At 40.2% G+C, this 13,263-nt stretch overlaps 1 protein-coding gene across 1 annotated transcript in view; it reads left to right on the top strand.

Annotated features, from left to right (window-relative positions):
• ADGRE1 (adhesion G protein-coupled receptor E1) overlaps positions 1 to 13,263 on the top strand; it is a 675,746-nt gene that overhangs the window by 640,542 nt on the left and 21,941 nt on the right. Inside the window, exon 23 of the mRNA XM_069219187.1 lies at positions 4,626 to 4,717. Coding sequence (XP_069075288.1) covers positions 4,626 to 4,717 — 92 coding nt within the window. The remainder of the gene's footprint in view (positions 1 to 4,625; positions 4,718 to 13,263) is intronic.

The following is a 13,263-nucleotide window of genomic DNA, read 5'->3' as shown; positions in this document are numbered from 1 at the left end:
GGGCCCACTGAAGCTCATGGAGGTGGGCCACAGAGACCCTCTCCCCTTAATAGAAAAAAGGCCTGGAGGATGATATTCCAAGGGCTTAATAAGACTTGGGGTGAGGGAGCCACATGGCCTTTAGGTGCAGAGCTGTGCCCTAAGGTAACTATAACTCACACCCTTGCCTTGCAATCCTAATTACCCCAGATATAGCACTCATGAAATCTTTTATAACATGATTAATAATATCATTGTAACATTTGCAGTAACATTGTTAATGAGAAAACTGTACATGGCAAGGGTGCAAATTATAGTTCCCTTAAAGTACGTGTTATAGTTACTTGAAATAACTATAACTATAACAGCTGAATTTCTTTGATTTTGCATGTTTAAAATCAGGGCCTAACTATAACAACCCTGCAACCTTTGTTTCTTTCAGTGAATTTCTATGTTTTTTTAACGTAAGGAAATGTTAATTGCTATACGTTAATCCAATTCCTCTCCATGCGCAACGGGTGTTAGTTGCAAGGCATGGCCTGCAGCCAGGCCTTGCAGCCAAGCCCTTATAACCCCTCAACCATGTACCACGCACGTCCTTTGGAGATGGGCAGCACAGGTTGGCCACATGGCCGCTGTCTGTCAGTGGATTTGTGAGTGGGTGCATGAGTGTTTGAGTGGCTCTGAAAGTAGGTGTCCAAATCTGAGTGGGTGTGAGTGGGTGCATGAGTGTCTGAGTGCATGTATGAATGAATGAATTCGTGTTTGAATGAGTCTGTAGTTTTTCTTTTAAATGTTTCTATATTCGTATATAATTTACCAAAATTTTCGAATTTTCACAAATATTGCACAATCCATAATTTGCCTCTAAAACACACCTATATCACACCCCTGGGGTCAGGGTACCTTCACCCTGACCCCTTAAGCCACTTTCAATTTGGATTTTCACCCTCGGGGACCGTGTCCAGAGAAATAAAATGGCAGTCGCAACTTTCTAGGCAGGTTGCAGTCAGCCAATTGCAATGCTTCTTTTTGCATACATATTCATGAAAAATTTGCATATTTTGCTAATTATTTGCAAAATATTTACAAAGTCATTGCGGCCAGAGATATACACATTTATTTTCTCTTTAATCTCTCAAAACCTACTGAACGGATTTACACCAAATAAGTGAAAGCATGATCTGCATACCGAAAGCTAGCTTTTTGCCAAATTTGATGTAATTCCATCGAGTGGCTCGAGCTGTAGACGTGTCTAAAGGTCCTAAGGGAATTAACATGGGAAATGCAACTTTTTTCACCCCCCCACTTTTTCTCTGCCCCCGCTTGAAGGATCACCCCGACACTTTCCGTGCTCAACAAGAATCACTGTGTCACTTTTGTTGGAAAATTTGTGACGATTCATCAAACTGTGCCACAGATACAGGCAAGTAAAAAAAAATGTTTCCTATGGAAACATGGTCCTAACTCAAACTACCTAGTGTCAACCACCACTAGGTTATATATGAAAGGCGCTGCATTGCCTTACCCGATATTTACAAGACCATGAAAAGCCATGCAAAGTGGCTTTGTGTGGGCTTGTACATATTGGCCTACACTATGCACCTCCGGTACGTCACAAAAGGTGGCACACTGGCAGCGCACAGAGCTTGTAATTATGCTCATTGGTGTACAATTGCTTTAAGATCTTTTCCATGTCCTGTGCATTAGCTGTGCTGAATGATGCAGGCATCCCTCTTCTGCAAAATTTGAAACACTTCCTGACCGCTCAAACTGTAGCCATTTCTCTTTTAATATTAAAACAATCTAATGTATGTTACTTTTTGGCTCCATTCACTTTGGAATCATCTAATCTATATATTGGGAAAGGAATTTTCCCTGCATTGGTAGGCAGGCGTGTACCACTGGCCTTAAAGCAGTAGTGATTACATACTATATGGAGGGTCATTACACAGGCCCCTGTAGTGCATGGGGTCCCCCATCCCTTCAGGGAGACCTCCAACCCTTTAAGGGGGCCCTCACTCAGCCTCAAGCCGGTGAATATATGTGAGCTACGGGTGACAGAAAAGAAGCTTGGATGAGGTCATTAGTGATGTAATCAGCTATGTCATCACTTATTTCATTTGAGATGTTGTCAATGATGTGATATAAGATGTCATGAGAGAAGTTATAGTTAGCTCTTTTTTAATGTAAAGTAAAATGCAATAACAATTCCTAACTATAGCGCTACTTCAATTGTATCACAATTCCTGACTATAGCACTACTTCAATTGTATCACAACCCAGTTCACAATGTATTCACAATGTATCATAGTAAATTCAGTGCTTGATAGCACTCACCTCAGTAGTAGTGTTAAGTTGTTCACCCTTGATGTGCAGCCTGTGCTGTGTAACTCTAGATACATCTTTTGTTTCTGGATTCATTCGCTCATCAGTAGAGAGCAACAAGTCATTTTGGGTGTGCTGGAAATGCTGGCCAAGTCTTCTCAGGTGTCTGTACCACTCACAGGCTGCAAGTGCATCAGCACAAGCTCATCAGAAAAGAAGGACGGAGCACACTTCCTTGCACACCAGCACACAATTAGCCCAGATGCATTGTGTTAAACACATACACAGTCGTCGTTTTCTCTCCTTCCACCTAGTATGGCGGAGTAGTGAAACCCATCTCATCCAGGCAAAACCAATTTCATCCTTCCGTCTTCGCCAAAGTAATGAAGAGAAATGGATCACCACTCAACTCAATTCAGTCTGTTTATTCAAACATACAAGCAGTAACAATGTTCCCAACGAGTTTTGGAGACACACTCTCCTTGATCACGGTACAGGTTACTTTAGCAGAGCCCACACATAAATACACCACATGATTATTCAAATACTAAACATCAAAAAAGGGCACCCATTCAATGCCAAGCGTGTAACTTAACTTCTACATCAGCCATTTTGTAACATTTTCAATGAATACAAATGGATAAACATCTTTATTTTGCCTACAAATTTCATTTGCCTCTCAATTCTTTATTTTGTCAAATATTAAAACGTCTCATTGATCAATAAAATATTGTCAGTATTATACATAATTTAATTGCATTCTATAACCAACCATAATACAGAAAAACAATTTTGCCCAAGTCGGCAAATATCATAGTCATGCTTATTCACTTGCAAAATCATAATTAAAATCATAATCAAATATGTGATATCAGTCCACAAGGATCATTAGATTTACCTTCCTCAACCTACCACTGTACAAAGGAACAACTCAGCCCCAGTGAGCAAATATCACAGCCCCTCTTACTATTACATTACACTACCACATCTTGTTTTACACAGAGAGGCTGGGATGGATATATTTGGCTCTTTTGCAGTCCATGTTTTGATTTTGGCATAAGAAGTTAGTGTAAAATAAACATGAAAAAGAAAGGTGTCTACTGTTACACTTTTTCCCATCACAAACCTGAACATAATACTTTTAAAACAACAGAAAGGAGGAAGATGACTAAAAGAAAATTATTCATCCCATCAATTTCACATGTCGATAATATCAATGTAGTTCAGCCTAAATAGACTACCAACTCTTTGTCCATGTTCAGTCCTCTCGGATGAAGAGTCCTATACCTAATGATGAATCTGGACTCAAGTCTTCTCAGTTCTTTTGTTCTGTTGCCCCTTCTGACTTGAATAGGAATTCTATCCAACACACAGTATAGTATAGTTTTATGTTATGTAAAAATTATCTGTCCCTGCTTTCAACTGCTACTCAGTGGCAAAGGAGTAATAGGAAGTAAAACATAACAGGGCCTCTGTCCCAAAGTTTAAAACAGAAAACATACCTGCCATCCATGGCCAAACCCCACCACCTTCCCTGCCTTCCTTCCTAGTTTAACCAGCAGCATAAAATATTTAAAAAACGCAGACAGAACTGCCTACTGTTGCTTTAAAGTATGGTATGTGTTAACTTGTATAATGGGACTAATTGTAACTAAACATGTCTATAGTTATCCTTGTTTTATATATATTGCTTGCCCACTGACACCACATACAACTATTTGGTAAAATCACAATGTTTGGCTAATACCGGACCACATATCCCAAAATAAAGCCAGTCACACACACGTAAATGTATTCCATATTTGTGAAATGCTTTGCTTTGGAGTCTGAAGGCCTGATTAAGGGTGTTGCATGGGGTTATGATGCATCTGATTGCCCATGTTACTGCACATACACCAATTAAGAGTACTGTGGACATTAACAGACCTGCTCTCTTTTCTCTTTGTAAATTTTGGCAGGCCATACCTGAAATTTACTTGCCGAATAATACCTTGTAAAGCCAATGCATACAGAATTTGGTGTGAAAAATACCAATTTCACATGCAATTTCAAGGGGATTCTCTTTTACTAGGAGGTATCTAATGTACGTGATAAACACTGCTCACTTTGTTAATGGTATTTACTGGTAGCAATAAATACCCACTTTCCCTGCAGCCCCTCCCTGACCCTGCAAAGAGATACTTTCATGTGCATAGACAAATATGTATAGAAAAAAGTCTTATACGTCTTAAGTACAGAAATGTATGTATCTGTCATGTGCATCATTTTTCCAGAAATGTATTACTAAAGTCCTAATTGTTTTTCTTTCTCAATCTTAGATTAACTCATCGCTGTTTATCATAACTTTAGTTATTTTGGCAAATAAGCTCTCATCTGTCAATGCCAATGTGTCAACCATCAAAGACACAAGGTAATGTATTAATTGCTCGGAAAAATAATTAGCTGTTTAGATTACTTTACTGTGTTTGTTCATGTTTTGTACCTTTCACAATCGTATTCCAGAAGATTAATTTGGTATGGGACTAATGCTATTGAAGCCAACATCTTGAATAATACACATATCAATGAATTTCCCTTTTTTTCAGTACAAACATCTACTCGCTGTATAGATGCAGCATCTTGTCTCCTCCAGTAACTTTACTAAGGAGTTTAGCTTGTCCATCATTTACCTGCCACTATACAATTATACTTTCAGAGGATAATAGACTACTAAAGATATATGCTGAGCCCTGTACAATTGAACCTTCCCTCAGTTGTAAAACCAAATCAGGCCCATCCCAGTTGCTGAGGAGTAGGCGATCAATGGCGGATCAAGTGTTGCAGATAAAACAGCCACTTAAAACACAAGGCCAGGCTGAGCTAAACCAACTTATCCAGGAAGTGGGCAGCAGGTGAGAACTATTCATTGAGCCTATGAGATCATGTGGTACATAACTAGAGCCACAAAAGCCTCTAGAGTATCTGCTCAGTGCTGAGGTCCAGCACTTATAGTGTGGTAATAGCCTGTGAACTGGCTTTATTAGTGCACTGGCAATGCCAGTTAGTGGACCAATGTGACTATGGAAATTCTGTCAACACTCCTGCTCTGTCCATTTTTGAGCACAACCACATTTTAGCCTGAGTGAATAGCTCTCTGGTGATGAGAAAATATACTGCCCTTATTTTTGCAGGTGGTAATAGCCTGTGGATGGGTTTTACTAGTGCGGTTCCAGTGCCAGTTAGTGGACCAATATGACTAAAGACAGGTAAAGGCCTTCACATGGAGGTTAGGGGCGTGACTATGTTAAAAATAAGAAACATCCAACTCCAGTCAGGTAGAAGAACCAACTTATTTAGCCATCACCACCTTAATCAGAGGAGCAGCTACCTCCCACCACAGTCAGCAAGTCTCTCACAGTTGATATGACAGTTGCCAACTCAGCAGAACCATGGTCAGAGAAATGGGTGAGGGAGAGGGAGGAACCACCATTTTGGGAAAAAGGGAAACACAAAAGGGGTTATAACACACCTTCTTAAACAAGGAAAATAATAAAAGCATGAGGGGGCAGGGTCTTTAACCAGCAGGCATAGCAAACCCTTGTTGAAAGAGGTTGCAGAAGTAAAACACCTATAAAACAGAACAATGCTTAAGTAACAACATCATTTTCATTCCACTTGGGTAGAGCAGATGTACCTGTTAATGATGCTTTCCTATTGTTGTTAGAGACATCATCCAGAGGATTTGTGGCAGGTTGAGACACAGTATTGAGTTTGGAAATTCTGTCAACACTCCTGCTCTGTCCATTTTCCATCACAACCACATTTCAACCTAGGTGAATAACTCTGGTAAAAGAAATATATACTGCCCGTATTTTTGCAAAGAAACTGATAACCTCACTTTACACTCAACACAAAACGAGGGTATTTTTGCACAGTTCAACCAAGCATATCTTTCTTTACATCTTATCAGATAAGATTCACATTTTTCTATTACCTCTCTCATTTTTACCTTACAATGGGCACATTTCAAAATCCACAAAAGTGTGATTTTAGTTCTAGGATTTCACTCTTTGAGAGAATCAAAGGGCCAAACACTGGTGATACTGTTGAGGCTTGTGTGGTGTGCACACAACCTGCCTTTGTGGCCAGTACCCTCATACTCTCTACCCACTGTAAACATTCCTTTACTGTGCAATTGATTCTTTCCACTAAGCCATTAGTGTGTGGACAATACAAAGCAGTTTTTAGGTGACGAATTGACATTTCCTTGATGAATTGTTGCTTGAAACTATAGTTAACTGCACTCCATTGCCTGTGATTAGTATTTCTGGTATACCTTCATCAAGGAAACCTTTACGGCAGAAACTAATTAATATTTCAGTGGTGATTTGGTGTAGACACTAATGGTTTCATTTAGAATTTGATATATGGTTTACTTTGTTACAAACATGACGGATTTCCTATCTGCTATATTACAAGTGCATTACCTTCAATAGCACTTGTAAGATAGCCAACGGAATATCTGTTACCTTTGTGATGGAGTAACCTATGTGTCGAACTCTGTATCAGGTCATTAGTCACAACCCAACATGTACAATGAGATTCACGTAGGATTTTCTGTTGGACAGGTCCTATAATGTCAAGTGCCATTGGGACCAAAATTTTATCAGGTACAGTAGCGGCAGAGAGGGGAGCTTTTCTGGGAGAGTGTGTCTTGTTAATTTCAGAACATCCATAACAGTAAGAACATCCATGACAGTACTTCACTTTGCTTTGCATTTAGACTCTCCAGTCCTGGTCTCGAATATTCAGAACACATTTTGTTCTTGTTCAGGCTACTACCCACATGACCCACAAGCACCAAGTCTATAATTCTTTCCCTAAGTAGCACAGTAGAATGATTTTCTCACCTCTTCACACCACCCCATTCATCACACTTAACTTGTGCCTGATCCCCCAGTATATAGATAAATAATATGCCAGGATACAACATGAATTAGACCACCCTTCCTAAATGCTGTTGTCTAGTGCTTTACTTTCATGATCATTTTCATGCATTCTTCCCATTCCTCTTTACTCACACTTGTAAGGTTGACTGCAACAAACACTTCATCCATTAACCCTTCTTCATCACTAGTATCCATTTCCACAGGCATAAGCGAGAGGCAGTCCGCCGCCATGTTTTGACGCCTGGCAAGTTTTGCATCTGAAAGTTATATCCTTCTAACCTGGAAGCCTCTGAGAGATTCTAGGTGTGGTACTTTCAGAACCTTTGGTAGTGACAGCAAAGACTAAGGCCCTGATTTATCCTTTTGGGGTAAAACGCAATTTTGCACCAAAAAGTTTAGCACCGGCTTGCATAATTTCTGTGCACCAGTCGGGCACCATGTTTATGGATTGGTGCAAGCCGGTGCAAAGGTTAGGCTAGTGTCAAAACAAATGACATTAGTCATGTGGGGCTGGCGCTATGTAAGAAATGGGTTTTGCACCAAAAAATGACGTTAGGCAGGTTAGAGAAAAGAAAAATGACTGTAACCTGCCTGGTCATTTTCTGACGCAAAACCATCCATACCACATGACTCCTGTCTTAGAAAAGACAGGAGTCATGCCCACCACCCCAATGGCCAGCACAGGGGACCAGGGTCCCCTGGGCATGGTAATTGCACCCTGTGCCATGTATGGGGACCCATTTCAGGGCCCCCTATGGCACTTTAAAAAATAATGGAAATAGGCCCACAGGTCCCCTAACGCCTGCCCTGACACAGGCGTTAAAATATGGGGCAAAGCAAGCTTTGTACCATTTTTTGATCCCTCCTCCCTCCTGTGCACCATTTTTGCACAGGAGTATAAATATGGTGTTAAGGCCATAGAGTCATTTTTTGCACTGGAATGCCTACCTTGCATCTCATTAAGGCAAGGTAGGTTTCCACATCCAAAAAATTACCTTAACTCCATAGATTTGGCGCTAGACGGGTAGTAGTGTAAATATGGAGTTAGTTTTGCACCGAATTAGAGTTTAAAAAAATGACACTAATTCGGTGCAAACAGAGTATAAGTATGCCCCTAAGGGTTTGTGATCAGTGCTTATTACAAATAGTATGTCCCAAAGAAAACACTAGTATTGTCTAACAGCCCAGTAACACCCAAGAGCTTCTCTTTCTACTAAAGAGAAGAGAGTTTCCAGTTCCTTTAAGGAGCAGGAAATGAATGCAACAATCTGCTCATTTCCATCAATTAGTTGAGGGGAAAGTGGCGCCTTGACCTTTATTGCTAGCATCAGTGGTCAGCACAGTAGGTTTATTAGGATGAAATTTACCTAGTGACAGGGTTTTGGCAATGGCCAATTTAACTTGGTCAAAAGCCCTGTGACAATCAGATTTTTCTGAGAAGTGAGTGTTTTTCTTTAAGAGAGAAATTTAGCATCAAATTCTGCAAGCCCCAGAAAGGATTTAAGCTCATGCTTTTTGTTGAGGAAAGAGCTGAAACCTTCAACAAGATTCATTTTGGGTCTTATTCCTTCATAAGATATTTTATGGCCAAGGTACTCTACTGACCCTACCCAATGCATTATTTTTCTTCTTTTTGTTGTTAGTCCAGCCAGTGTGGGCCTTGAAAAACATATCAGAAGATAACATTAGGATACTTGTCATTAATAGAGAAGCAGTGATGTAGGTGATTTGAATCGCATAAAAAACTGTTTTGATGCACTGCAAAATAATTTAAATTATCAACTGAAAATGGCTCAACTCACAAAAAAATCATTTAAGATACATGGTCCACCAAAGAGAAGGTTCAAGCTTCATAATGGATCAAAAATATTATTCTTTATTCAAATGTTATTGTCCAAAGAATCAGCCAAAGTGTTTCATGCTCGCAGGAGCTTCATTGGGGCTGCAACAAACAAGAATAAAAACTACTTTAAAACATATAGTACCCCACAAACCAATAAAAAAAAACACAAAAAACACAACAGTGCTCAAGACATAAAGTACAAAGTACTGCATAAGAAATGTGGCAGAAGCAAAACATAGTAACTAGCATTCAGATGTACATCATTACTCATCAGCTTTTCAAAAGTGCACAAATTAACATAACTAACATTTGTTTTAAGGTTGTCTAAACCTGACCCCGACTGAGCTTCTTCAATTACAACAAAACTTAAAATGAGGCTTTCCCATATATATTATTTTCATATGTACATTCTCCCATATAGCCATATCCTAAATGAATGACTTCCAAGACCAAATACTACATCCATAATAAAACATTATTTACCTCTCAAACAGGTCTGTTTCCATGAAACAATAGAAACATATATATAGAATTCACACCCCCTAAACACAAACTTCACCACCACTACACCCATAAAATCAAATATTAGTTATGTTAGTTTGTGCACTTTGAGATGAGGATGAGTAATTATGTATATCTAAATAATACAACTGTGATACTATGTTTATTCTATGCAGTAATTGGTACTGTTTGAATTGAGCATTGTTGTGCTTTTTTAATTGTTTTTTAGGTACTATATGTACAAGTAGTTTTTAATGTTAGTTGCAGCTCTGAGGCAGCTCCTGTGAGAGTGAAATGCATTGGCTGATTTTTTGAGAATACAATTTTAATAAAGAAGAAGGTTTTTGATACATTATGAAGCTTGAAGACTCTTCGCTGTTTCAAATAAGTGTGTTGTGAGATTCAAATTACTCACATTATTGCCTCTCTATTAATGACAAGTGATTATATTTGGGATTGGAGAACACCCAACTCTTGGAGGTGGACAATTGTTTGGGCAGTGTAGTGGAGATTCATCTGTAGTGCAGTACTTTTGTCCTTAGCTGTCCAGCAGGTTATGTAGAACATTATGATACTTTTGTTTGCCCCAAACATCAGGATGATGCCCTCAAAGCAGAGGACATTAGATGAGCATACTAGTATATGTTGCATCATGCGTTAGAATGCTGTAGCGCCTAGCCTACGCCGGAACACACACACAAATAGTAGTAATGCCCCAAGGAATGTCAAGCAACCTAAAACAGGCAGCATTTTAATCGAGGACAGTTTTTCTGTTAGTCAAGGCCTGTTTCTCATAAATGCAGGGAAGGGGATGCCTATTAACCCAAATATTGTTTTTCAAACTTTTTTCAAACTGTGCAGAGCTATACTTAGGGCCAGATCACGACCTTGGCGGAGGGGTTTACCTCGTCCCAAATGTGAAGGATATCCCGCCCGCCATGTTAGAAGCCCCATTGGATATAATGGAACTTGTAATATGGCGGTTGGGATATCCGTCCCATTTGGGATGGAGTAATCCCCTCTGCCAAGGTCATAATCAGGCCCTTAATCGTATGTCCATTCCTCCTGATTTAGTGACAATTATTGCAGGTGCAAGACATTCAGAAATGTCAATAGGTTCTATTACCACTCTGTCTAAAAATTCACCCAATTTCTTTTCCAATGGTGCCTGCATGGGATGGGGAAAAGGGTGTACCGTATAAATTGTAGGTGTAGCATTGAATTGTAGCTTCATGCAGAGTTGGTAATTCCTTAACAAACCAAGTTTATCCTAGCTACCTATTTTCTGTTCTACAGATGGGTCATTGGTACATCCAAACAACTGATTACGAATGAGGGACTGAGTTAATGAACCAAACTTGCAGGTGTTTGAGAGACCCCAAAGTGCTGCTATATATGAAGTCCCTTTTTCATTCTTTCCCTGAGTTCTCAAAAACATGTGGCTCTCCAAGACAATGCTAATTGTCTTGACCAAATTGCTCTGGTAGTTTGTTAAACGTAACTTGGTAAACATCTAATTGGGCATCAGGTTCTTCTCCTCCACTGTCAGAAATCTCAGATAAGTTTTCATATGATCTTCTTTCTTCTATGTCCATCTTATGGAGGAAAATTGTGTTGCTTGTGTAAGGGTGTATTTGTTTTCTCCACCTGTTGCTAATAAATAGGATTCAAAAAGTTTTGTCTATTTTTCTCAAGGAAAGAAAGGTTCTCCTATAAAGAAGGCTCCGCTACTTCATTAATAAATTGTCAAGGCTGTGACATGCTGGTAGCAGCCAAAATGAGAAGTATGAAAGCAGAAAAATAGAACTTGACCAAGCATTTTTCTGTTCTGGTAATAGTTGGCGTACCAATAGGCTTTTTTTTGTAGGAGGAAAGGAAGAACAAAATTGCAAGACCTCTTTCTTCAATTGTTAGATAGATGTGGAGAAGGAGTGGTTGGTATTGAGGAGATAGAAAAACATCAGTGGCGGCACTATAATAAGTCAGCCGGGGTGCTGGCTGAGAGATTCCACCTGGAAGAGAGTGAAAGTAAGGTGAAGCAGCTGGTGTAGAGAAAGCTGTTGCTTCAAAGGAAAGGAAGGTGTCAGCAAAGGGGCTCGGCATGTGAGAAGCTCTGATGCTGAGGTGAGATAGGCCAGGGTGAAGCCTGGTAGAGCAGGAGTTAAAGTACTGCCCTCGAGGGCCTCAATGGCCTTGGAAGTGACAGCAGCAGCTACAGCGCAGTGCACACTCTCCAGGGGGTCAGCAAGTTGATATGAAATGCAGTATGTGTCTAAAACAAAGAGAACGCCAGCTGGAAAGACCTCCAGGTGAAGTGGAACTAGACCTGACATGAGACGTAGCATTCAGGACAATGCTGAAATGAACATCACAGTAGCAGAGGAGAAAGATATGACACTAAAATTCACCAGTCACACTTATGGCGTCTATGACATAAACAATAAGGTGATGAAACTGATTTGTATAAATGGGGCCTTGTCTAGAGTGTCATGGCATTCCATCCATCACCTTCTTATTGTTGCAAATTATGTCCTATATGTGATGGGTTTGCCCAGGATTCAAGCTATACCTCACTGATGAGACCTAAGTCTACATTGCTTGTGGTCCCTTCTGGAGGGGGCCTGGCCTGGCAGCTCAGGACAGTCTGTTCCCATGAGGAGGAAGATCAGTATTGATTTGCATAATGCAGATTTTTGTCTAGAGTGCCATGGTGGGCGAAGGAATTATGGACATTAATACGGCCTGAGTGATTGCCAATGACTGAGATTAATTCACCCATTACCTCCATCACCCTGTTGTTGTTTGTGCCCTAGAGTGACAGGTATGCTCAGACATGGGTTCCATTCTCAATGTGCCATAGAACTCAAGATATACTTCACTCATGAAACCAAGTAAGTCGAAACCAGTCTGGGATTGCTTGTGTTCCCTTCTGAAGGGGACACTGCCTGGTAGCTTGGTACCGATTGCCCCCATAAGGAGCATGGCCGGTACTGATTTGCATAAAGCAAGACTATGTCTAGAGCGGGATGGTGGGCAAAAAAAAACAATGGACTGGAATAAGGCCCCAAGCAGTAGCCAGTGGCTGAGTTAACTAAAGCATTTCCTGCATCACCTTGTTGTTGTTGCAGTTTAGGCCTTTAGTATGCTCAGATGTGGATTCCGTGCTCACTGTCATAGGTGCATGTTTAACCTCACTGATCTGGTGTTGCTTGTGGTCCCTTCTGGAACGGCAGTTTGGGACAGACTGTTCCCATCCATGAGGAGCAGGGTTGTTACAGATTTGCATAAGGCAGTGATTCTCTAGAATGGCATGGTGGGTTAAAAATTATGAACTTGAGTGTGACCCTGAGTGGCTGAGATGAATTCAAGAACTCTATCTATCACCTTGTTGTTGTTGTAGTCAATCACAGGAGGCAATCAGGGCACCACAAGGGTCACTACATTTTCTATATTAGGAGGCCCACACTATTTAGAGAGATCCCAATGATCAATAGTTTCCCATCTCTGGTTTGCGTTGTAAGGCATGGTAGATGCAAACACAAAGCTGAAAAGTGAACCAGACATGTTAAGTGCTTAGCACAGTAAGTTGGGAAAATGTTTTGAAATGTATTCCATTCATTGAAGTGGGAAAGAGCTTTATGAGAGAAAAGGCTATCACTTATAACTCAAATTTCAGAGCTCACT

This window comes from Pleurodeles waltl, chromosome 2_2, assembly GCF_031143425.1.
Source record: "Pleurodeles waltl isolate 20211129_DDA chromosome 2_2, aPleWal1.hap1.20221129, whole genome shotgun sequence".
Classification (NCBI taxonomy): Eukaryota; Metazoa; Chordata; class Amphibia; order Caudata; family Salamandridae; genus Pleurodeles; species Pleurodeles waltl.
Note: the sequence above shows the minus strand (reverse complement) of the source record. Positions and strands in the feature narration are given on the sequence as shown.